The sequence below is a fragment of the Schistosoma haematobium genome, chromosome 3 (assembly GCF_000699445.3).
Source record: "Schistosoma haematobium chromosome 3, whole genome shotgun sequence".
In the NCBI taxonomy this organism is placed as follows: domain Eukaryota; kingdom Metazoa; phylum Platyhelminthes; class Trematoda; order Strigeidida; family Schistosomatidae; genus Schistosoma; species Schistosoma haematobium.
The window spans coordinates 29,220,511-29,245,622 of record NC_067198.1 but is presented as its reverse complement, the minus strand read 5'-3'; the positions used below and the strand labels follow the sequence as shown (position 1 = coordinate 29,245,622).

The window sequence follows — 25,112 nt, the reverse complement described above, 5'->3', positions numbered from 1 at the left end:
AAGTGTTTGTATACAAAATATAACTAGTGTTACAATGATGATGTGATTAGTAATTTGGTTAGGAAAACGGCTGTGTTCGTTGTTAATTTTCCAAAAAAGTAAATTTTAAAACGTCCAAACGAAAAGATCAAGAACTCTCAATATTAAGATCACACCAACTATCTAATGGATCAGTATAATTATGGATAAATTATAATAAATCACATCCTAGTCATTTTACGAAAGTTTCCTTCATGATTTCCTGTATTTTTCACTTCACTCTTATAAATACCCACATTTTTGAAGCTATTCGTTGAAAAGTTCACTTCTATTGGTTATTGTACTCCTTTTTAGTTAAATCGATATTCATCATGTTTATTTTACTAAGTATCAAATTTACACTTTACTTTCGTCTTGCTTTTTTACATATGCACTTTGAGTTGTTTTCGTTTTTGGTTGTAAACACTGCAAAAGAATATGAGCTCATTACATTTCGGTCAATTTTCTTCGAACTAAACAGTTGTAGCTTGACAGTAAATCGTTTTGATTAGTGCTTTATACAATAAGTTTGTATAACTATGCCCTTATATGTAATCTTTCTTTTATATATTACCACCATTTTATTAACTACTTCTATGAATTCGGTGTTCATCTTGTTGTGCTAATGAAGTATGGTAACTTGGACCAATGCTCATATGTGCCTGGTCCTACGCTGTAGCTGCTGACTGACTGACGACACTTTCCGTGTGTGACTAGAGAAGAATACTATACGGTTTGTGGTGTAGGGTTTTTTAATATTTAGCTAATATCAAATCGCGGTGAAAATGTATTCGACGATTTGCAACGTCAAACCTAACGTATATGTGTATAGGTATGTAATGTTCATTTTCTTTAGTTTCCAACTTATCTTTTTTCAGTTATCCGACACACGGACTTTGGATAAATCGTGGACTCTGCTTCACTTCATAGTTGAAACAATTGAAACCCAATTTCCTGCCCTAGTTAATTTTGACGATGAATTGACTGGTGTTGTAGAAGCTGCAAAGGGTTAGTTGTATTTTATATAGCATAGTAAACTAGAGATTCTTTCATTTTAACTAAAATCATCACATTGTGGTCTGTCAATCTTTACTTGTACATCATATTAAGTATTCATAATAAATTCCAAATCCATCATTTGTTACTAACGTCACCATGACTGTTTTGTATTTACAAGACTAAAAATTAATAATTTGATGAAATCACTTAAAGGAAGGTTGATTTAAGTGACACTGAATATTTACAGTCTTATCATTATTGACATCATTATTTCCCGCTTTTTAAATTCTTCTTTATAGTCACTCTCTATTATTTATTTTAGACTGTTCTCATTTTTTACATATGCTTACTCTATCACACTCACTACATTTCCCAATTTTAACGTCGTTCTTGTTAAAAGCGGATAGTTTAGGCGAGTAATCAACTAGCAAAAAGACCTAGGTCCATAGTTTCCTTTTCCAACCATCTACCATTTCAACATAGTTCACCCGTAGTCGGGTCACAGATACTACTGGCCAAATTGAAACTTGATCAATATAAGTTAAACAAAATAACATGGGTCACTGTTCAGTCATCAGTCAATATAAAGAGTTTGAGAGAGTTAATTAGCTTGTACAACGTTTACGAAAGCTTTTTAAATACTGTATACTTATACTTTATAATTCTTTATATCAGCATCTTCTTTGTCGAATTAACTGAGCTCGGAAACAGTTGCTTATATCTAGTTTCACCTTAACTTATATAATTCTATAGAATTTATAAGTATTTTTACCATGGTTAAACATAATTTGAGAATTGGATAGAATGTTAATCATGAAATAATGGTATATTTTTTATATTCCTAACTTTCCGAAGTACTCTGCAAAAGTGCCTTACACTAAATCACTAAATATCAAGCCTTTTAATTCCCACTTTTTAGTATATTACAAATATACCATTATTTCATTATTAATAGTAAAGTTTAGTCACCCTGTGGGTATTTATAACATTTTTTTGTTCGTTTTATTTTTTCGTTGTTGTATTTTATAGCTATTGTGTTTTTAGACTCTTGAAAGATTTCCATTACATCATATTATTACTTCTATTTAAAATACTATAATTTACCACCTACTATGCACTACTCTATATCTCATATGTAATATTTGATAAGTGTTCTTCATACTGTAATCAAATCGACAAATATTATAGTACTATGATCATTCAACTATGGATTCATTGAGTTATGCGCAGTCTGCATCCTAATACCATATTTTTGCTTTTATACTTATTAATATCAGTTAATAATGTCACTGAGAGCCACTTATTCTGCGTGTATATAAGGCTGCTGAATTGCGTATTTACTGAATCATGGGGTCGTTCTGTGAAGATTATGTTATCGCATTTATATAAAGATTTGATCGATAACTTTGTACATTATAAACCTTGTTTTCAATTAATTTATTTGCGATGAGTGTTATTCATTTCAATTCTCGCTTAACACTTTATCTCAAAGTATAATTTATTGAATATATTCGCTACTTCTGTGTCAGCTATATTCTATAGTTACTTAATTTATTTGAAATATACTCCTTTGGTTAGTCTTCCAGTTTAATGTAGACAAGTATGTGTTCAGCTCTTACTGTCAACATTCAATAGCTTATCTTAAATCTTTCCTAAACACATAGTTTTTATTTTCAACCTAAAATTTACATTTTCACTTAATTAAAGAAAGTATTATATCTTGTTATTATTCTTAGAATTAGCATTGACTATTTTGATCTATACTTCGACTTTAGTTCCCACTTACCATGTATATATAATATATAAAGATGTACACATGAAACACTTAATGTATTCGAACAGATGTTCATTAAATGTGTCATATATTATATATGCATAATAAAACATATTTTTTCCATTACCATCGATAATCAGATTGCTTTTAGCATTAATGATCTAGAAGTATATTTTTGTATTAATTACTTAGTTTAATGAGTTTTCTGTGTGGTGTTCATTTGTTATTGTGATGCAATGAACCAAAGACAAAAAAACTACTTTCTTCAAATTGTAAAATGGTCAATGTTAAATAATCAAAACTATGTGTTATAAAATTATTGTAAGCCTCGTAACATCATTTTATGATATTTAGTTAAAACTTCCTTCTATCCAAATTGCTTTGAATTCAAAGCTTTCATTTTCTATTTCCCTTCAGCTTGTATTGTAAAACAACCGAAACTGTTTGTAGTCAAATATTTACACAAATTACCTTAAACACTTCCAAGGTATTATCATGTGTCAAAGCATAATTGTCGTACACAAATAGTATAAAGTACTATCAATCAGTTTTTATTAAAGTAAGATTGTGGTTAGCAACGGAATCCAAGATGGTAATTTCATCCTATTCAGAACAAGCCAGTTGGATATACATAGTTCTTAGTGTTATTATTCACATGAGAACTTGATTCCTGTACTCGTCATTTCAAATACTATTATATAACCCATAGCTAATTACTTACTTGTTCAATCAGTATGATATTCATATCTCCCTGTTAGTTATTTAAATATTTGAATATTTCTAGCAGTTTTATATCCATATCAAGGAAGATAATCACATCTGTGTTAATTCGCCCCATTCTTTTTTCCCATTTGAATTTAATTCTTATTTAAAATTCTATTTTATTTACAGTTCCAACAGAAGCTTTAACAAATGATGTAGCAGCATTAGTTTCTGGTATGTCACAAGCTGATAAAGAGACAATTATTTTTGGTTCATTGAAAACACCACAACGTTTATCAGATTTTGTATTGAATAATAAATCTAAAGTGGAATCTATTGAAAAGCAAGCAGAAACTGCACGTAATATGTTTGCTAGAACAATTGAATGGTTTGGTGAAGCGCAAATTAAACCTAGTCCAGAACAATTTTTCAGTTTAATTGTTCGATTTATTAAGAATTTCAAAGTAAACATATTGAATTATTATTATTATTATTATTATTATTATTATTATTATTATTATTAATGTATTTCCTTGTTAGTAGTATTGTTGTATTTATTATATACAATAATGATTCTGATCATTGGTAATATATATTTAAAGATTAGAGCTTTATATAAACTTATTAAACGACTATTGAATCAGCTATGTGTTCATCACTTATCATGACGTAATAATTTTGATTTAATTCGTGTCATTTGTACCTGTGTGTACGCATAATAATCTGTGTATTTTGTCATAAACTTTTAAGGTAAAGTTGTAAACAGATTTTACTGTAATTATCGATTTTTAGTGTTGTGTGTGTGTGAATTAACGGGCATCTATAGTGTTTTATTAGTGCTTCATTTGTTTCATCAAAGACATAATGACCAGGTTGACAACTTTTTTTTAGAGATAACTGTTGACGCTTTGTTACATCGAGTACTTCCTAATAGTTTTTTATCAGTAAAATGTCTAGCCGCTAAATAGACCTCCAGATCTTATACGACATAGCTCTGCCACTTTTTTAAGTAGCTTGCAAAATATTTTGTGTGTCTTTCTTTTTCAGAATGCAATAGTCGACAACGAAGCACGACGTCGTGTTGAAGCCCTTCAAAGTTTAAATTCTGTAACCGGCGATGATAATGGGCCATTATCATCAATCAATCAAATTTCAATCAACCATATTCCAAAAAGACCAAAAGATGTAAGCATTTGGTGTTTAACTTGTTGTTTATCAATTACAGTGTAGTCCTATACTTTATTTAATTATATAACCATCTTCATTACCATATCGTTGACGAGAGTAAAGTATCTAAACGAGTCTATCGAAATAGAGTACGACCTTCAGGCTTTTGCAAAAAAATTCAAATGGCGTGCTTAACGAGTAGGTGAAATACCTGTACATAATCCTCATAGCGAAAAAGGTTATTTCGCCAACACAAAGCGAAAACGATAGTGTTCAACATATGAAATTCTCAATTATTTGTCAACTGTACATAATAGGCAAGTCGACAAGACCTCATCTTAACCATGAAACTTTTATTCTGTTGGCACTATATTTTATGAACAACCTCATCAGGCAACGGCTCCTAGATTTTTTCGCAAAATCCATTCATCCATATGGCTACAGAGCATTATTACGTTATAGCCCTAATCCTTACCCTAACAAGAGACGATGCGGACATTTAAAAATCTATTCTAATCCTCACAGTTGTTCTCGAAAGTCGATTATCTATATCCATAAAGACGAATTTATTCCGTTGTTTTATCGATCCAGTCAGAGTAATCTGTAGAAGACTTTAATAAGTTCATTTATTATCTGAAATCTGTTTGCCTTATTTGATTTTTTTTCCATAAACTGTTCATTTACAAAAGCTGTTTTCTGATCGATTAGATAAAGACTGGCTAAAAGTTCATCACGGTTGTTTTGAGCTCTCACTGAATCTTCCTTCTATTATTATTAATGATAATTATTAAATCTTGTTGTCCATTTCATGCAGTCATTAATGATCTGTAAATAATATCTGCTGATTACTCTTGTACACTGTAGCTTTTTCTGTAAATCCAATACTATTACAGTTTCATTTCTAATCTATCAAGGAATTCACTTTTTAAGTTAGTATTTTCTACAACTATTAATTAAAACACTTAAAGTTGTGCTCTAAAATATAAAGAAGTGAACGAAACTGTAGTAATTGTGTATTATCTATCTACTTTTTTGGTCAACAAATAAACTATTATTATCAGAATGGGTTTTGTGGAGATTTTTAGAAATTTCACAAGTTGAAATCATGAGCCAATTGAAGCTAGACCACCATGGAAAACCTGAAAGCACTGGACGGCCGTCTCGTCCTAGTGTGGGACTCCTTAGCAGTGCGCATCCATGAACCCGCCCCCCGCGGGATTCGAACCCACGACCTACTGGCTTCGCGCGCGAGCACTTAACCATTAGACCACTGAGCCGGCATCCAGCGGTTTCGTAGATGCGCACTGCTGAGGAGTCCCATACTAGGACGAAACGGCCGTCCAGTGCTTCCAGGTTTTCCATGGTGGTCTAGCTTCAATTGGCTCATGATTTCAAATTGTCAAATAAACTATTGTTATTCAACCAACTTGATGAAATACAAAATAGTTAAAACTCAATGAAATATCACTGGATGTGATCATTCAGTATAATATCATATAAAACGGTGGTTTTGTAAAAAAAAAAAATGGTAAATTTATAAAATTTCTCATTAGTATGAACTTACAATTTGACATCATTCTAAATTCTTATATCTGTATGTATGCATCAGTGTTTAGGTTAATTATAATCTCAATGTTATTATGACTTATAGCACTGATATCTGTCAATTCCTCACATTTTTTTTGTTTATTTTTGACTATATCTGACCTTCTACTTTTTTTGTGCCAATAATTGTTTTTCTATGTATTACTAACTATTATTTACCTGTTTACTACGGGATTATTCGATTTTGAATTGTGATTCATGTATAACTGATGACTGGTTATACGACTGTTATACGAAAATTAATAATACAAATTAAATCATTTGTGATAATAATGAATTTGACAAAGTAGAATCTAGTGTGAATTGTTTTACAGTTGTTGCTATAGTTTACATTGATTCATTGTGATAAATTCTTCACTCATATAACTGTACAATACATTTAATTCGAGATTTTAACGATTCGTGATAAGTGATGTACATAAAAGACATTTGTCTGATTTGACAAACGTTGGTTTGTCAGTTGAACAATAGATTCGAGTGCATTAGTTCTTAGGTTGTTATAGGTGAAGGACTTGAAATCTCACAGAAAATCAGTCTCGGCCGTAATAACTTAGTTGGTATCGTCCCAGACCTTATAGCTGAATGACTCAAATTTGGATCTATCTGAGAGCATCATTTTCCTTCAGATTTCATGTACTCCTTGGCAGCTAATACCAACCAGCTAACATCTCAAAATATCACACTTTATGTCTACTCTCAAGATCCCTAAATACAATACAGAAAACACAAACCCAATCACGCTTGATGGAGATGTGAAATCTTTTACGTACCTAGAAAGCATCATCGAGGAACAAGTAGGATCCGATATGGACGTGAAGGCGACGATCGTAAAAGCAAGGACAGTATTCCTACAGTTGAACGACATATCGAACACAAAACAACGGTCTCCAAGCCAAAATCAGAATCTTCAATACGAACGTCAAGACAGTTCTACTGTATGGAGCTGAATTTTGGAGAACTACCACAACCATCATCAAAAGAGTACAAATATTTATAAACAGTTGTCTACACAAGACACTCAATGCTTGCCTTCCGGTCACCATCAGCAACAGTCTACAATAGGAGGGAACCAATCAGCTTTCAGCTCAGGAGGAAATCAGGAAAAGACGTTGAAAGTGGATAGGACACACATTAAGGAAATCATTAAACTGCATCATGAGGCAAGAGCTTATCTGGAATCCTGAAGGGAAAGGGAAAAGAGGAAGGCCGAAGAAAACACCACGTCTGGAATTGGAAGAAGACATGAAAAGGATGACTAGCAACTGGAAGGGATTGTCCAGGATAGCGTTGGGTTGAGAATACTGAGAGGCGGCCTATTCTTCATCATGAGGAGTAATAGGAGTAAGTAAGTAATGTCTACTCACTTAGACATTGTATCTTCACAGATAAAATTTGATCTACACTAAAGGCCTAAATAAAAACGATACTGTTTACTACTCAGTGATCATTAAAAGATAATGTACGCAATTCCGTGATAACCGCACCTTCATTAACTTAAAACTTTCCTCTTTTTCCCTTACTCCCTTACACACAGTTTCGTCTACTTGATGATTTCTTTGGTATTAGTTCTTTCCTACACTGGTTTTCTTACAATTGAACCTATTCACTAAATTGTTTTTCATCAGTATTTCTTATTAATAATATTATTCATTTATTTATCAGGATGTTCCTATTTCGGAGTTACAGGTTTGTTTGAATTCTGCCTATTGAACCTATGCATGTATATTTATTTTAATAATAGTTAATGATGAATATCATTACATAAATGATTACAATTGTAATTTTTAATTCTGTTATCATAATTTGGCCTATTTTTCACATCAGCATCACCACTTCCACTGACTGACTCATTCTTCTATTTAAAACAAACAGAACAAGTCGTAATTTCAAAATAAAATCATTTTGCTCAATTGTAATGTAAACATTATTATTGTATCCAATAGTTTTAGTCTAAATGTTTTTCGGTGCATTTGTGTTATATTTAGTTTTGTTTTATTTTGATGTGTTTAACTGGTGGATTGTTAATATTTAATTCTTTTTTTAATAAAAAAAGACATTTCAAATGCGTATTAGTGTTGGTGTATTTTTCTACAAGGTGTGTACTGATTAGTTAATAGTGACCAGTAATAATGCCTTTATCATGTTTCTATATACAAGATATACTTCTAATCTGTTCAATGATATTCTAGGTAATGTTAATCTTCCGTTTATTGTAAAACAATTTTAAGTAACTCAATCAATTTAAAATGGTTTAAATTATTTTGTTGTGGATATTTTAACTGAAATTTGATTAGTTCTGGTTGGCATATATGTGTATCTTGTGTGGATTGCTTCGATATAGCCATTATGACACAAGTTAACATTGAATAGATAAAATGTGGCTTAGCAAGGCTAATCAAATTTCAGTAAAAATATCGATAGCAGAATAATCTAAACCATTCCTAATTTCACAGATTAATGGTTTTCTAGACTCAGTAGCTAAGTCGAACACTCGACAACATTTGAAGCGAACACTACCAAATTCAAGCTTCGGAGTGGACAATAACTTTGGGATCCAAGTACACCCGGCTGGCAAGACCGAAATACAACGAAATGGGCGTCCTGTATTCCACTACCAGCTACATTCCATCTATTCTACATCATTTAAAATAATGTTTGAGTAATGGTAAATGAGTTCTAGATCATTATTAGTAAGGATTATATTTCTACTGTTGTCGAGTGCTTGAAGTTCACTACACTAGGTTGAAGTTCCAATGTTGGGCATCAGCACTGACATCCACGTGCATCCTTTTGATAGGTCTAAAATAGGCTGATATTTAACCATAATCAATTTTAAATTAGTTTTATTTATGTTAGTCCAACTTACACGAGTATTCTTATCCAAGCTTCCCACGACATTTACGTCAGTAAAGATGATGGACCCTAACATTTAATATAAACTGATGGTGTTTTCCTGTTTGCTTTTATTTTTAAATTCACACATTTTTTAATAGAATCTATTGTTTGTATAAATAAATAGACACGAACCTATATAAAAGTTATAATGGTTTAAATTTCGATGTTGTAACACGTCCCCGAATTTTTTTAATAGGTAAACTGCTACGTTTATTGTGAAATGGGAAATAATGTTAGTGGTAAAGTCTTCCATAAATGTCAAAATCACGTTCCGCTTATTTATCCAGTAATTGAGATTCACATAATCTGAAGCAGTAAACAAAGTGTGGGGGCTGATACTAATAATAGTAATAATATCATAGAAGTTTCCATTGTATCTTCTCTCTACTGATATTGACATTCTAAATATTTTACGGAAAAACCATTGCAATGTTGCCATTTATACTTTGTAATTCTTTAGAGAAAAAAGCTTTTAACTAGTATATTACTGCAACTTTTGTATAATTTCAGAGAAACAAATTTAATCTCTTTTAAAGTTATCTAAATTTACTAATGAGGTAATTTTGTGTACTACTAATTTAGTTCTCCAATTCTTCATTGCATCATCCTTCTTTTGTTATTGTTTTCGGTGAATTAAATACTGTGCGTTGAATAATTTTCCATATAAATGATCAGAAATTTACTGTAATCTAAACTAGTTAGTCGAGCAGTAATTGTCGTATAGTTGAATTGACAAAATATACATATTGATTACTATAAACAGATAACTTTTTAAATTGTTCCATATCACTCTTAATTATGAATTGTAAATATGTGTCTGCCATTTGTTTGTTGGATCGCATCATTTGAATTCGTGTTCTGCTTAACTACTGTTGTCTCTGTGTATTATGTTTACTGTTTTAATTGTGTTATCTCAATTTGATCATACGCAGATGTCTTTTTCTGTTAACGCGTCAGCTGTAGACTCATGTGGTTGTCTCTCAGTCATACTAGAAGTGTGTGAGTTAGTGGTACTACTCCGAGTCACTAAACTGAAGTAGGTGTAGCAAGGTTCAAACGTATGATTTCGTGTCTGAAAGTCAAACATCCTAACCACTAAGTCACTGTTTATTTGAAATATTCTTATTGAGTGCTGTCAGATTACCTGTTTAAAGTCCACGTGATTACCTTAACCAATGGTTACAGACTTTGGATGACATGGCAACGAATTGTTCTCAGTGGCGCAGATCCATTCACACTGTGTTTTCTCTTAAATCCTGAACCCCATATTTCTTCATAACTTTTCCACTACTAACGATACTGTCAATACTTCTGCTTCTTTGGGATTTGCCTTAGTAATGTTGTTGTGGTAATGTCATGTAGCGACCTGGGTCGACGCACATATATGCCACGTTCTACATTATATTTAACTGACTGATACGAAGTGCTTGTGTTGGCGACTTACCCAAAACTGTCTTGGATAAACTCAAAGAATATCCTAGAAAGTACGTGAAATGTTTCTTTATATTATGTTTTACAGTCAGGAAAACTTCGTTGTTCTTCGCTTAGTTGGTTATTGAACATTTTTAACTTTTTGTAATTTTCATGCTTTCTATATCATGGACTGATCAATGTTAGACTACCATTGAAAACCTAGAAGCGTTGGATAATTGTTTCAATCTAGTAGGGTACTCCTCAACAGTGCTCATCCACGACACAACATCCAGGAATCGTACCCAACACCTTGAGTATCACGCGCGAACACAGCCTCTAGAATACTGAGCTGCGATTGAATGATGTATATGTATACCTTTAATCAATTAACGATATTTTTCCACCATCTCTTGACTGTGATGTATAACTATTTCATAACTGACTTGATTGTACTGTACTGATCACTGCTTCCCTTTGTAATCTGTAAACTTTTTTTGCCAATAAAGACAAATCAATAATTGTAAAATAGTTTTCAAGTGCTATTAGGTGTTTCGCAAATATTTTCAGTGTTGTATTTCATATTTTCAATTTTTTAAACGGTCCACTGGGTAGATGAAAATCATCAATAATTTGTCGATTATGTTCTTGTATTTTACCTATAATAATTTCATTAATGCTTTTTAATTCTTCACAATGGAGCGTTTTTCCGTCTTTTTTTACAAAGACTACTTATTACTCAAACTATTTTTCTCTTTTGGTAACAGAATAATCTTTAATTTTCGGGATCATTTAATGGTAGATTACACGGTGATCAGATTATATTGACTAACTTGAAGGTAACTGTTTCTACAACTATTACTATCGATCTGATATCGATAAAACCACTGGTGACAATGTAGCAAAGTGGGGTTTTTTTTATAAACAATATTACTTATTTAATTAGTGAGGTTGATTATTCTAGGCCAAACTTTACTAAGTAACTTGTTTATGTTTCGTTCTGTTCATGCACATAAAATGACTATGAGGCTTATTTCAATTATGGAAGCTTAATTTCTACACTCAGTGTACCTAAATGGTAACGTATTTGAAAGTGACACTAGTCGTAATCATCACTTCTCTCTAATTAATAGGCATGCCTATACTCCGATATGTTAAAACTATTATACGTCAGTATATCAATCGAATACTTCCAGTACTGTGTTATTTGTTCACTGTTTCGGTTTTTATGGTGAACTTTTTTGGATTTCCTTGGATTTCCTTTTGGATTTCTTTATGTTTATCCTTTTCAGTATAATCTGTTCTAGACAGTTCGGTATGATATTTTCGTACTTTTGCAAAAATCTATATATTTGACACCAACTATGTGTAACTGATGTTTTTTTATTACGGTTTGCACAAGACCACACATAACTTTGTATTCAAATGTGTAAGAATATTGATTCAACTGTGTTGTGAAATTTAGTTGAGAGGATTACTATATCCATTTGTTTAAGAGCGAATTTGGTTAATCGTTGTATGCTTTTCACTTCTAGTTCTGTTTACATCACAAAAACATACTTACCCTACCTGTGTCAACGTTTTTTAGAATTTCGTTTCAGCTACTCGTTTTGTAAGTCAGTTATTCTTCCTATCAAAACACCTCTAGGCTTGACTGTATATTTTATTTGAATATAGATTAAATGTACTGCATAATAGTGATCTTTCAAGGACATATATGTATACACTGTTATCAATTAAATATAAGCCACAGTGTTAGATCAATTGCAAGCACAACTCTGTTGATGTATATCATGTTGTACGAGTACTGAAGTTACTGTTAATTTCCCAACACCAAGTCATTCTCAGTTCATTCAACCATAAAACTCCATATTCGAAGGCTAAAAGCTCCTAACTAACTAGTATTTCCTTTCTTTATTGTTTTACATTAAACATTACCAAGTATTTCCTTAAACTAAATTCGGTACATAATAAGTGAGACTACCAGTGATCTTAACCGTAGTAATGTTTCTACTCCACCCAGTTACATTCCTTAATTCTAGTTAATACGGCTTATTATGAAAAGTCTAATACACTTCATACAATCCAGTGTTATATTTTCACCAAATTTACTTATGACAACATAGAATAATCCATATGAATACTTATTTTACACATCTTATCGACCTGTTTTACTGTTTAACGAATTTCAGTATATTGTGCAATGCAATTTCAATTCATCCAGTATGTTAGGTGATTGCTTCAAATATTTAAGAGCTGGATCTTCATTTTACTATCGTTTTTCTTATAAGAACATTTTTTGATTTTAAAACAATAATTTATTGGTGTTAAAGTATGAAAATTCACCTTAATTTTATCGAACTGAACACATTTGCTAATAAACTGAGTTTTTGTAGTCTGTCCAAATGATTTCGATAAATATACAAGTTTGGTTCATTTGGTTATTTTGAAGTTCGCAACTATTCGATCTCGTTTACGTGGTGAATTTAATTAGTGACTTTCAGCCTACTAGTAAGTAGTATGATTTTATCGCTCACATTTGTCTTCGTACTTCAATATGACTTTTTATAGAATTAGATGTAATCACTTCCTTCATTTTTATCTCAGTAAGTTGGTTTCCTGATTCGCGCTCATAATTAATGCTTTTAAATCAAATGATTGTTTTTGCCTTGAAAAGATTGATCTTCACATTTTTTCTGTGTGGAATCAGAAATTTTTTCTCTGCTTTGTAGCACTTGAGTGCGACTGTTTATTCTTCTTATTTTAGAAGCGTTTGGCACAAGAAGCTCGGTTGGCTAAACGACGATTTAAAAATCGTACTAGACAGATTACAGGAGATGGAATGATGGATGAAATTCTAGCAGGTATCTTGTCATTTTATCGTTTTGTCTTATTTTGTACTGTTTTTTGACCGTACTTAAAGTACTATTATGGTGTGCATTGTTCATGTGGAAAAGCATAAGTAGTATATAGTAGGAACTGGGAATGAAGTGCTTACCAAAAGAAGATTGAAACAAAGAGAAAGGTGGGGAAAACTGGGAGCAATAGGAATAACAACTAGAAAGGAAGAATGATATAGTGTGTAAGGAACGAGCGAAGGAAGATGTGCAAATGATGTATGTAATGTCTGATTTCCATACTTTACAAAGGCCATGGTTTTGAATAAAAAAGTAAGTTGGTTTCCCCACAAAACCTTCTTTCACACGCACAACTAAGTTTTTGATATAGTAGATAAATATTGTGTTATTTAAAATATAATTGGAAATCGCACTCATTTTCTCAATATTTCGTAAACGATGAGGTAAAAGTGAAATAAGGTGAAGATAAATTTTGAATTAGAAGTTTGAAATATAATTACCCGCTTAAATAAATATTTAAAGTGTTTTTTTTAAAGTAACAAACAAAGAGTACAAACTCCCAAACGTAGAAGAACGTTCTAGGTTCAAGGTAAAATGAAGTATTCGACGTCTTCTGAATACCGACCACTTTTGTAACAATGGATTGCTAATGCTTCTACTGTTTACAATATTCCTATCCGCGATCCTTTTAAGCTAGTTTTTTAAATCTTGTAAATAATATTGTTGGGTTACCCGATCAGAGTTGACTAGGTATATGTGAATTTAACCACTGAGTGTACTACTTTCTTTTTTCAATAGTCATACAATATAATGGTTGAAGATGCTTTTTGAAAGTATATACTTTGTGTAGGTGATAGTATAACTCACTCCATAATCATCTCATAAATGATTCTTACGTGAACCCTTCATAACTTTAAGCATTATCTTCTAACACCAAATAGTGGCAGTAACTGGAAATTTCTTTCACATCATATTCCCAATTGATTTGTTTTTCTATTATGAATTGACTCGTAAATTGCTTATTTTCTTGTCTATTCTACACTATGAGAGTTTTGCTACTAAAGGTTATCAATCTTTGACCTCAAGCCGAAGTTAAGCATTGTTGTATGTATATATTTATTTCATGCGACAACTAATTAATATCTTTTTGGTATTTTATAGTCTTAAGTTTTTCTATTCTTCGACTGTGCATAATGTTAATATTCATTAAGGTTTACTTGATTAATGGTAATAATGCATTAAAAATTCTTTAACTTCTCTGTAAACAGAAATTTAGAATGTTATCAATAGAAATTGTATCACTGTCTTACTTCCTAGTCCTCATCATCGATGTTCACAATATTGAATATATGTATTTAATAATCACAGTACTAATATACCAAAATTTTGTTGTCACATCCCTACGTGATTTGTTCTAACCCTGGTACAGAAAAATTAGTCTAATCTTTTCTTAATTATCCTATCATCCATATGTATGACCTTGCCAATTACTTGCATGTGACCATGACGATGCTTGTATGCTAGTACATGGTGTCTGTCTCTTTCGTACTTATCAGAAATGAATCACATATTACTCACTAAGTTGAGACATTCTCCTCCGCTTTGTATCTCTCATCTTAACGTCTGTCAGAGTCAATTCGTGTTTGAAATAAATTCGTCTAACTTATTTCGTATTTGCTTTTTTATTAATATCTAAGTAGAATATGCCAAATCAAATGGAGAATTTATGGTCACGGTTCATTCATCGTCCGTTCATAATGTAATCAAATCACGGGCCTAGACTAAACTTGTCATTAAACGTGGATAACTAAAAATAATAATAGACCCTGTGTCACCCAACTTCACAGTCAGAGATATTACCGATGAGCTGTTCGGGTCGCGACTGACCCCTTGTGAGACAGAGATGTATGTAAAATTGGTGGATCATTGAGTAACTCATGAGTTATAAACTAATCGATTCGAAATAATATTACTTACAATCGTAGTTTAGAAGTAAACATGACAATTCAGTTTGAAAGGGATTAATAAAATATAATTTTAAACTTTCCACCTATTAACGTATAAATAGTGGATACATCTGCACCACTGTAATCGATCTTTATCCATATCAGCTTGATTATTTGTATGAGGGAGGGTTGAAGTACACTTATTTTTGTTTAATAACTAACCATCTCGTTCATGATTTATGAAATATTTAATTAGTATTATATCTTCTTTTATTATTGTTAAAATCGTTAAATAATCTTAAGTATCTTTAAACTGAGAACGTACATGTTTTCTTTAAATACTACTATATATTATTCCGCTTAAAACTCAATCTGATGATAATTCATTCGTAATCCTCCTCCGTAGGTTTCTTTTTCATTTTCAACTATTATTGTTGCTTCAGTATGGGATTGTGGAGATTGGTAAGTTTTTGATTGAAATCATGAATCGATCGATGTTAGACCACTATTAAAAATTTGCAAGCACTGGACGGCCACTTTATTCTAGTATGGGACTCTTCAGTAATGTATATTAATCTTATGATTTTATTAATTTCGGTTAATTGAATGATTCAACTAATGATAATCTTTTTTTTCAAAAATAATAAACACTTTATTCGTATTTTTGTACATTTTATAGATTTATTCGTATATATATTTATAAATGACAAATTATTTATTTTATTTCATAGGTCTAATATCGGAACCATTGCAAGCTGAGGTTCATCCACATCGCAATCGTTTATCTGAAAATAATAATTGAAAAGTTTTCTTTTTAATTTCTGTCCATAAATCAAACAATTGTTCACACACACACTACACACCTATTAGCTTGTTGTGTACGCCCAAATCAATCAGTTAACTTGTCTTTTTGCTTGTTCATTACATTTTGATTTGTTCTTTTTTTTCTTCTTTGTAATTCACGTTAGTTTGTTCATTGTGACTTAGTGTTTCTTATTGCTTGTGATGACTAGTCAACTGACAGATCTACATACATATGTGTAGTCTTCTGTTTTGATTGTGCTTCAATTAATTTATATATAAATATTAAGATCTTATCTAAATGATCATTATCATTTTCTTCTCTGTATCCAGTTCATTTAACTCACCATTGATTTGTTGTTTACAAGTTGGAGAGATTGACACATTGAAACATATTGTTTTGTAATATTCATTTGAAGAGTACAGTGTTTATTTTAAAAAAACGTTAGTCATTTCAAACCTGTTTTTTTAAAGAAAAATCTAGCTGGTTTGCATCAATACCTTTGTTTTGCTCTATTATGTTCGAATATATTGTTGTCGGTATTAATAAGTGTTATGTGTTGTTGTTGTTGTTTTAATATCCACACTGTTTTTATTTGATGATATTCGAGTGTTTGTTATGTGTTTGTATTATCACTGTAACACAAGTTCCTCTTCTTTCTAAGTTGCCTTTTTATTAATTTACTTGGTAAAACTCGTTGTTATTGCTTTCTTTTGTTATATTTCTCTACTGATCATTATCTACAGTTTATTCGACTTAGATATTATGACTAATGATGGTTTCTTTATCTATGAAGGAAAAGAAACATTCGTTTCTGTTCAATTTTAAATCTAGTCACATTTTTAAATGGTTATATGATAAACTACATGTCTCTTCATCTCTCTCTTACTCCTTATTTGTTTACTGCCTTACTTGTCTTCTCGACTCCGAAAAGGTTTTTTATACTTAGGAAGAGGAAAAAATAAACGATGATCTCCCGGTTAACCAAATTTCTGGGGTTTTTTTAATTATTAAAACAAAACCTTTTCAAATGAACACATATATAATATCTGTATAATAATTATTATTAGTATTTTTACACTGAGTTCAAGTATACTATTCTTTTTCTTTACTTACCTAATTAATATTCTTTTTATCTAATTTAGTCAGTTGTATTCTATATTGTTGTAGTTGTTGCAATCATATTGCCTGTTGTATGTTTTGTTAAAGTTGACATGTATTTGTACACATATTTATTAATTCATTGAAATAACAATCAAATATTCTTTTATTGTATTATGATTTTCGAATTATAATTTTCCTTTGTATATCTTCCTCTTTACTTACTTTTTGGTAGATTTATTCATAGAATGTGTTAATCAGGGGAGGTTTTATTTCCAAAATGAATTGATACACTTAAATTCTCTTCTTCAGAATTGAATACATTGGTTGTCTACAAAAATTTAACTTTTTTTCTTGTATAAGTTATTCCACATTCATCTTTCATAATTATTTGTCACTTATAACTGCCTATGAATGTTGATGTGCTTCGCTTTGATTTATTGATTGCATAATTGTGACAATAATGGTTATACTGATATTGTTGTAAATTCACTGGACATAGTACTATGTGTTTTGTTGAAATATTTTATTCATTTTTTTTATACCAAGAATATTCCTCATTTTGTAATTGAACTTTGTATTGAAACTATTGCTTACGTTCATCTTGGTTTACTGTTTAATTTTTTTTAAAATTTCCTTACTATCCGTTTATAAATCTGTATAAAATATTTACGTGTTCATTTTGGGTTATAATTTATATATATAATATCGTATCAGGTTTTTGTCTTATCCAGCTGATCGGAGCTATTACATTCTTCAGATAAGGAGTCAATACATATTATTCATTCTATTCTAAGAGATAATTCTGTTAGATATTTTAAACTGTACACAGTTAATGACATGATCATTTTCCTTGTGTACTCAAGGGTAAGTTTGTACTTTTGCTATAATCCTTCAGAATTCAGTGATTTAACTAATGATCTACAACCCATAAAATGACTTTTTTAATATCAAGTATTGAAAAACTAAAAAATTAGTAGTATATCCTAGTAATTAATAAAAATTCTATTTGTCTACTTTTCCCTATTTGTCATTTAATTTATTTGCATGTTTTGATTTTTAACAAACTGGTTGACTTATTCTTCAAAGATTCTTATATGCATCTGTTAAATAGTAACAGAGGATATAGTCTGAAATTGTTTAGTTCATATTAAATGCTAATTGGTCAGTAGTGTTGATAAATAGTGAAGTTACAGCTTGTTCTTTAAACGCTGCTGCATGTTTAAATAAAAATACTTTTCCGCTCAATAGTTTAAGAAGCCTATCATGTAGTTTAATATGTATACTAATTTATTCTATATTCATGTATTTATATATACTGAAAATACAAGGCACAATATAGTTTGTTAAAAGAAAGCAAATTTAGCCGTTTTATGTATTTGAACGAGGCTACATTTCCTGATTGTCTGAGTAAACAAAACTTTAGTTAAGGTGTAATTACAAGTCAAGGTAAGACAAGGTGTGAATATGTGGGGTGAACTTCATTAGGTACGTAATTCCGTTAATCTATCATTTGGCTTGATAAATCCTATCTGAAACTAAATATTTCTTGACCAGTCTTCGTTTTTTCAGAATCTACCTCTTGATGTGTGAAGTCTTCATGTGATCAGTTTTAGTCGCGTTTTTTTGTCAAGTGGATAATTGGAACTGTTAAATTATATTAAATCTCTCAATTACTGTCATAAATAGTTTGGTTGGGATTGTAAACAATCTATGAAATGAATTAAGTTTACATTCTTTTACTCCAGTTGTTGTACTGGTTAACACTTCTAAAGTGAAAAAATTGTATCTGAGAGAAGACAGTTTATACGAATGAATTAGTGGACGTTTTCTGTCACAGAATATTTCCTTGCTTAACGAGAATTATGTCAGTTTTAAAGGAAAGAGTATTCGTTACCAGTCGACAACAGGACTTAAAATCGGACTTACATTTTAACATATAGAAATACAGTTTTCTTAATGTAATTCGATTTACTTACTTACACCTGTTACTCTTAATGGAGCATAGGCCGCCGACCAGCATTCTCCAACCCACTCTGTCCCGGGCCTACTTTTCTAGTTCCATCCAATTCTTGTTCATTTTCCTCATGTCCATTTCTCGGCGTAGTGTGTTCTTCGATCTTCCTCTTTTCCTTCGGCCTTGAGGATTCAATGTGAGGGCTTGTCTTGTGACTCAGTTGGGTGCTTTCCTCAATGTGTGTCCTATCCACTTCCAGCGCTTCTCCCTGATTTCTTCCTCCGCTGGGATCTGGTTTGTTCTTTCCCACAGTAGATTGTTGCTAATAGTGTCCGGCCAACGGATCTGAAGTATTTTGCGTAGACAACTGTTAATAAACACCTGTATTTTCTGGATGATGGCTTTCGTAGTTGTCCAAGTTTCTGCCCCATACAGTAGAACTGTCTTGACATTTGTATTGAAAATCCTGACCTTGGTGTTGGTTGACAGTTGCTTTCAGTTCCAGATGTTCCTCAGTTGTAAATATGCTGTTGAAGACTTTTCCCGGTATTGAGAGAAGAGTGATGCCCCTGTAGTTATCACACTTGCTGAGATCGCCTTTCTTCGGTGTTCTGATCAGAAGTCCTTCTTTCCAGTCTTTTGGTACTTGTTCCTCATCCCAAATCTTACTGAAGAGAATGTGGAGTATCCTTGCAGTTGCCGCTACGTCTGCTTTTAGTGCCTCTTCTGGAATGTTGTCCGGTCCTGCTGCTTTGCCACTCTTGATTTGTCTGATGGCCATGCTGATTTCTTCAATTGTTGGTGGGCCAACATTGATTGGGAGGTCCGTGGGTGCTGCTTCGATGTTGGGTGGGTTCAGTGGAGCTGGTCGATTCAAGAGTTCTTTGAAGTGTTCTACCCACCTGTTTCGTTGCTCTTCAATGTTGGTGATTACCTTGCCTTCCTTGCTTTTCACTGGTCGTTCTGATTTGCGGCGATTTCCAGAGGGTTTTCTTTGTTATGTGATACAGTTGTCTCACGTTTCCTTCTCTTGCAGCCTTTTCCGCTGTCGTTGCTAAATCTTCTACATATTTACATTTGTCGTTTCTGATGCTCCTCTTCACTTGCTTGTTTACTTCTGTGTATTCAGCTTGTGCGTTGGTTTTTTCTGCTCTTTTTCGGCTGGTATTGATTGCTGCTTTCTTGTTCCTCCTTTCTTGGATATTAGCCAGTGTATCAACAGTGATCCATTCCTTGTGATTCTATTTAAACCAACCCATACATTTACTGGGACAAAATAATCGTTATTGTTGGAGTTTCTTTGGGTTTGGTGGTTTAATTGTGAACCTTTAACTAACCTTCTGGACGAAATTTGCAGAAACTCAAATTCCTCACCATCTGAAGTTTGTGTGCTGTTGATCTCATCCAGAAGGATAATGTTGTACGACTGTACAACCCATCTCATACAACGAATCTCCATAAAATCAATCACCTGAACCACAAATCTTCCTTAATTCATTGTAAAAGCTTTACTACTTACAACAAAAACTTTATTCCTATTGTACAATTACAATAGTAGCCTGATCTGAAATGTTATTTGGATATTGCAACATACTTTGAACAATATTATTATTATACTTTGAATATCCTCTATTCAAGACCGCTGTTTGCTCTACCTAAGACGCTATTAATAGTAAATATTATTCATATACCACTTATATCTTAGACAACAATACTACTCTTTTCATCCTCATTTAATTATTTAACCTAACCTGCTTATACAAAATACATCTAATTGAACTGTCATAAAATCATTTTTTATTGAATCTTCTTGTTATAAAAATGCTTTCCTTATAAACCCTGTTGAAGATATGTGACTTCCGAATTCATATGAAGTAAATAGTCCACTGAGAGACTGATTACAGTGAAATGGAAACGTGTGCAGTAGATACTAATATCATCTAAGTCATTTTTATCTGTATTTCGTTATGTTGTCCGATATTGGTTCTCTTAGATCTTTACATTCCATTGATCTCTGTTCATTTAATCACTTGTTTCGTTTCACTGAAATCATGAACCGATCAAAGTTAAACCACCATTGAAAACCTGGAATGACTCGACGGGCGTTCTATCCTAGTGCGGGACCTCTCAGTAATTCACATCCACGACCCTGCACGCAAGAATCAAATCCAAAACTTCCGGTCTAGCACGCGAACGCTTAACCTTCAAACTACTGAGCCGGCATTCAGCTGTATTAATGTCTAACATCAATCAGTCCACGGTATTGTGCGACCATCTTCCATTGTATTTGGTGGGTAACTACCTCACCCCCGATAGGGTTGAGTTTCACTGATACTGGCTTCTCACAGGAACTCTAAGAATTCCCTGTCCAAGCTAGCCACCAGTGAGCACATGGTAATTAACAGCATAGAATCGTGGAGATTGTTGACTCTCACTGAAATCATTAACCGATCAAGTTTCCAATGGTTGTTTAACATTTATTGGTACACGATTTCAGTAAAACTTAAAAACCTACACAACCCTACACTGAAACTTGTTTCGTGTGTTGTGCAAAAAGTGAGTCACTTGGAACTGGTTTTATGCATCATTTTAATTGATGCCTGTAATATAGTCATCATTGAATATATCAGATAAACCTTAACTTTACGGAGAACAAAACTCACTCATGGACGTTGGTTAGTAGTGGAATCCAGGACTCGCGTCTCGTTCTATTATGGGCTCGTCAGATGGATTGATGTTCATTCTGAGAATCAAACGCCATTGCGTTTTTTCACTTAACTTCTGATAGCTATTAACTTGTGCACTTCTAGCCATCATCCATTCCTCCTTATAATGCTTGTGACTTAAGTCAATCATCACAGGATGCACATATCCCAATAAGAGACTGATCGATTACAGTCCTAAACATCAATGCTCAGGATACATATGATGGCAGCAAGGAAAGTCTAATCATTTGCAATTTTTTAACATCATCAATGGAAAAATACATTTTCTGGAAAACAAATAAATAAATATATTAAGCAAGTAAGAGGGTCAAAATTTTTATAAAGTCAATCAAATTAAAAGTAAGAATGCCACTTACCATTGAATTTGACATTTATTGAATACTTCATAGTTTTCAATAATTTTTAATTAAAATTACTTACAACAAGAAATCAACCTTTTCTAATACATACTACTTGAATGTTATAAAAATAAGATAAATACAGGTAATGGTTGTTTATTAAGAAAAAATACAAACATATAAATCTTACAATTTATTTTGAATTAGTAAACAATATATGCTCGTCATCATTTCATTTGTTCATATGATGCATACAGAACTTTCAATGTTCCTAGATATGATTGACAAGTATTAACCATTATATCAATATCTATATTGATTTATATTATTATTATCTAATTTATGGAAGATATGTAACATAATGTTTATTCTTTCTTTTATCACTATCAATAACTGTATGATATTTTTTAGTTCCACCACCGAATTTCGACTTGCCAGAACGTTTCATTCTACCATAGATATCATAATTGAAATAGTTTCTAATTTTACCTTTTGGATCTTGTTTACCACTATGATGATATGAGATTGATTCTTCATAATCTGTTGTTTTTAAAGCATCACCAAATAGAAATATATCATCTTGTAGTTTATTTTCCTCAATATAATCATTATAATCTTGCTTTGATGAATATTTATATGGGTTATTGTTATTAGTAATACTATTATAAAGTGCTTTGGCATGATTATTATTTTTACCATGGTTATAATTTATTGATGAATATATGTCTATTGGTTTATAGTTCACTTTTCTATTGTATGAATGATAATTTGAAGGGATATAATTTGATGGTTCACTTGATTCAGTATAATAATAATAATCATTTTTATTATAATCATTAATTCCCAAATTTTTGTAACCATGAGGATATTCTGTATTTGATTTTGGATGAATTTCTTTAAAACCTCCATTTGGATTTTTTTTCGCTGATTTGCTTGAGAAATATGGACTAAATTGACCATGTTTAAGTCGAATTGTACGAAGAGTATAATACTTTTGTTTTAGATTTTTGGGATAAAATACATATAATTTATCATCAATTGGAAAATAATCTTTTAAATAGACTAAACTATGCGGTACATACTTTTGATGTTTATATGATGTTGTAGGTAGATTAGAATAATCACGAATATATACATTATTCTCAGCATTATATGTATCATAGTTATTGTGGAGGTTATCTTCATAATTGTCTTCATTCCCGTAATAATTTTTTTCATAATGATCATTATATTGACCTTCAGTAGCATGTCTTCCAACCGTTCTTGTTTGATAATTAACTAATACATCTTGTCTTGGATAATATTCATCATATTGAGCATTATAATCATGGCCTGCATAATCATTATACGTACCACTGTATTCAACTGGTCCATAGTATTGACCAATGTCATCATAGTTAACCTGATAATTTGAAGTAGGCAAATAGTTCAAATTAGTTCCAGTGTCTTCATACTCGACACCATTATTACTAATATAATCTTCGTCAACAACATATCTATACGGTATTACTTGATAAGCGTCATATGTTTCACCGGTTCCTTCATAATATGGCTGTTCACCTGAAATAATATCCTCTTCAGTAGTATAGTAAGTTAAAGTATTTGGTAGATATTGCTGATATCTGCTATTGTCTTGTGACATTAACATAATATATCCTAAACATTGTGACCGAATAATTAAAAATATGATTAATATTAATTGTCTTATATTTAACACTTTCATTTAGACAAACTTCTTTTTGTTACTGTTTATAAGAGAAAATATATATGTATATTTACGTGTAAAATCATGAATAACTCTTGTTTTATATTACTTTTAACAAGTTTGCTTAAATTGGTCAATAACTTCTTCGATTAGTATACAAATACGTAATTATATTATTAGGATTTACGCAACTTATTATTACTATTTACTTCATATATTCGTCAACATTTTCTATCCTCCTCCTTATACTTAAAGTACAGTGCATGCTACTTTATTAATTTATCAATTCTAACGTACTTTGTTATTATTACATAATTCATTTATTATAGTCCTTTAATTATATAAATTGAATAGAGTGCATTGAAAGCTTTAGCTTATTTGAAAAAAATAAACAATAAATCCTTTACAGAAACCATTGTCAAAATTACATTCATTTTTACAAATATTTTAACTATTAAACAATCATAGGCTATTGAATTTCCAATTTTTTAATCATAACTAATAAAGTCCAACTATGTTGCAAGTTAGACATTTACTTTACTTATTAATTGTATTGGATAATTGGACTATTTTATGAATTATTCAAATATGGACATGTAGATCGTCGAATTGCAATATACTTCTCGCTATCAATGGTGAACGTTGCCTAGAAGTTCCATACTATCCAATAATTTTCATTTACTTTCAATCTCTTATACTAGACAACACTGCATGGAAGTATTTCAGCTTTAATAGACAATTATTTAATATTATAAAGTATGTAATATTCAACTTGTAAATGAAAGTCGTTTGAGGTCATCACTGTTTCATTAATTGATTATTATTATTATTATTTGATCATCAAGACTGGTTATTTTATGACAAATGACTCATGAAAAGTTTTGGTAAAATATCTAAAAACAGATTTTTTGAGAAAATACACATTAAAATTGTGAAGTACCATTTCACAGCTCTTTTATTATAAGTTTCGATTTCGATTTTTTATAGTAGACCAGGATGTTATAGCACAAAACATAATTTATGTATACCTTTCACACTTCTTACACTTTACTATTTTAAAACATCTCATGTATAGATTGGATAATGTTCTAATTACTTTAAAGCAATTA

At 31.3% G+C, this 25,112-nt stretch overlaps 2 protein-coding genes across 2 annotated transcripts in view; one reads left to right on the top strand and one right to left on the bottom strand.

The window, feature by feature from the left end:
• The window catches only part of FMNL3 (Formin-like protein 3), a gene marked incomplete at its 3' end in the record, with an annotated part of 43,944 nt that extends 27,768 nt beyond the window's left edge, over positions 1–16,176 (top strand). Inside the window, exons 14-19 of the mRNA XM_051219020.1 lie at positions 897–1,026; positions 3,683–3,957; positions 4,541–4,678; positions 7,928–7,951; positions 13,338–13,434; positions 16,106–16,176. Of these exons, the coding sequence (XP_051069522.1) occupies positions 897–1,026; positions 3,683–3,957; positions 4,541–4,678; positions 7,928–7,951; positions 13,338–13,434; positions 16,106–16,176 (735 nt within the window). The remainder of the gene's footprint in view (positions 1–896; positions 1,027–3,682; positions 3,958–4,540; positions 4,679–7,927; positions 7,952–13,337; positions 13,435–16,105) is intronic.
• Positions 16,177–22,312: 6,136 nt separating this feature from the next.
• Positions 22,313–24,021, bottom strand: MS3_00005461 (uncharacterized protein; the record flags this gene model as incomplete). The annotated part of the gene is made up of 1 exon (XM_012942089.3): positions 22,313–24,021. The coding sequence occupies one exon, from the start codon at positions 24,019–24,021 to the stop codon at positions 22,639–22,641; it is 1,383 nt and encodes a 460-aa protein (XP_012797543.2). The 3' UTR covers positions 22,313–22,638.
• Between the last annotated feature and the right edge of the window lie 1,091 nt (positions 24,022–25,112).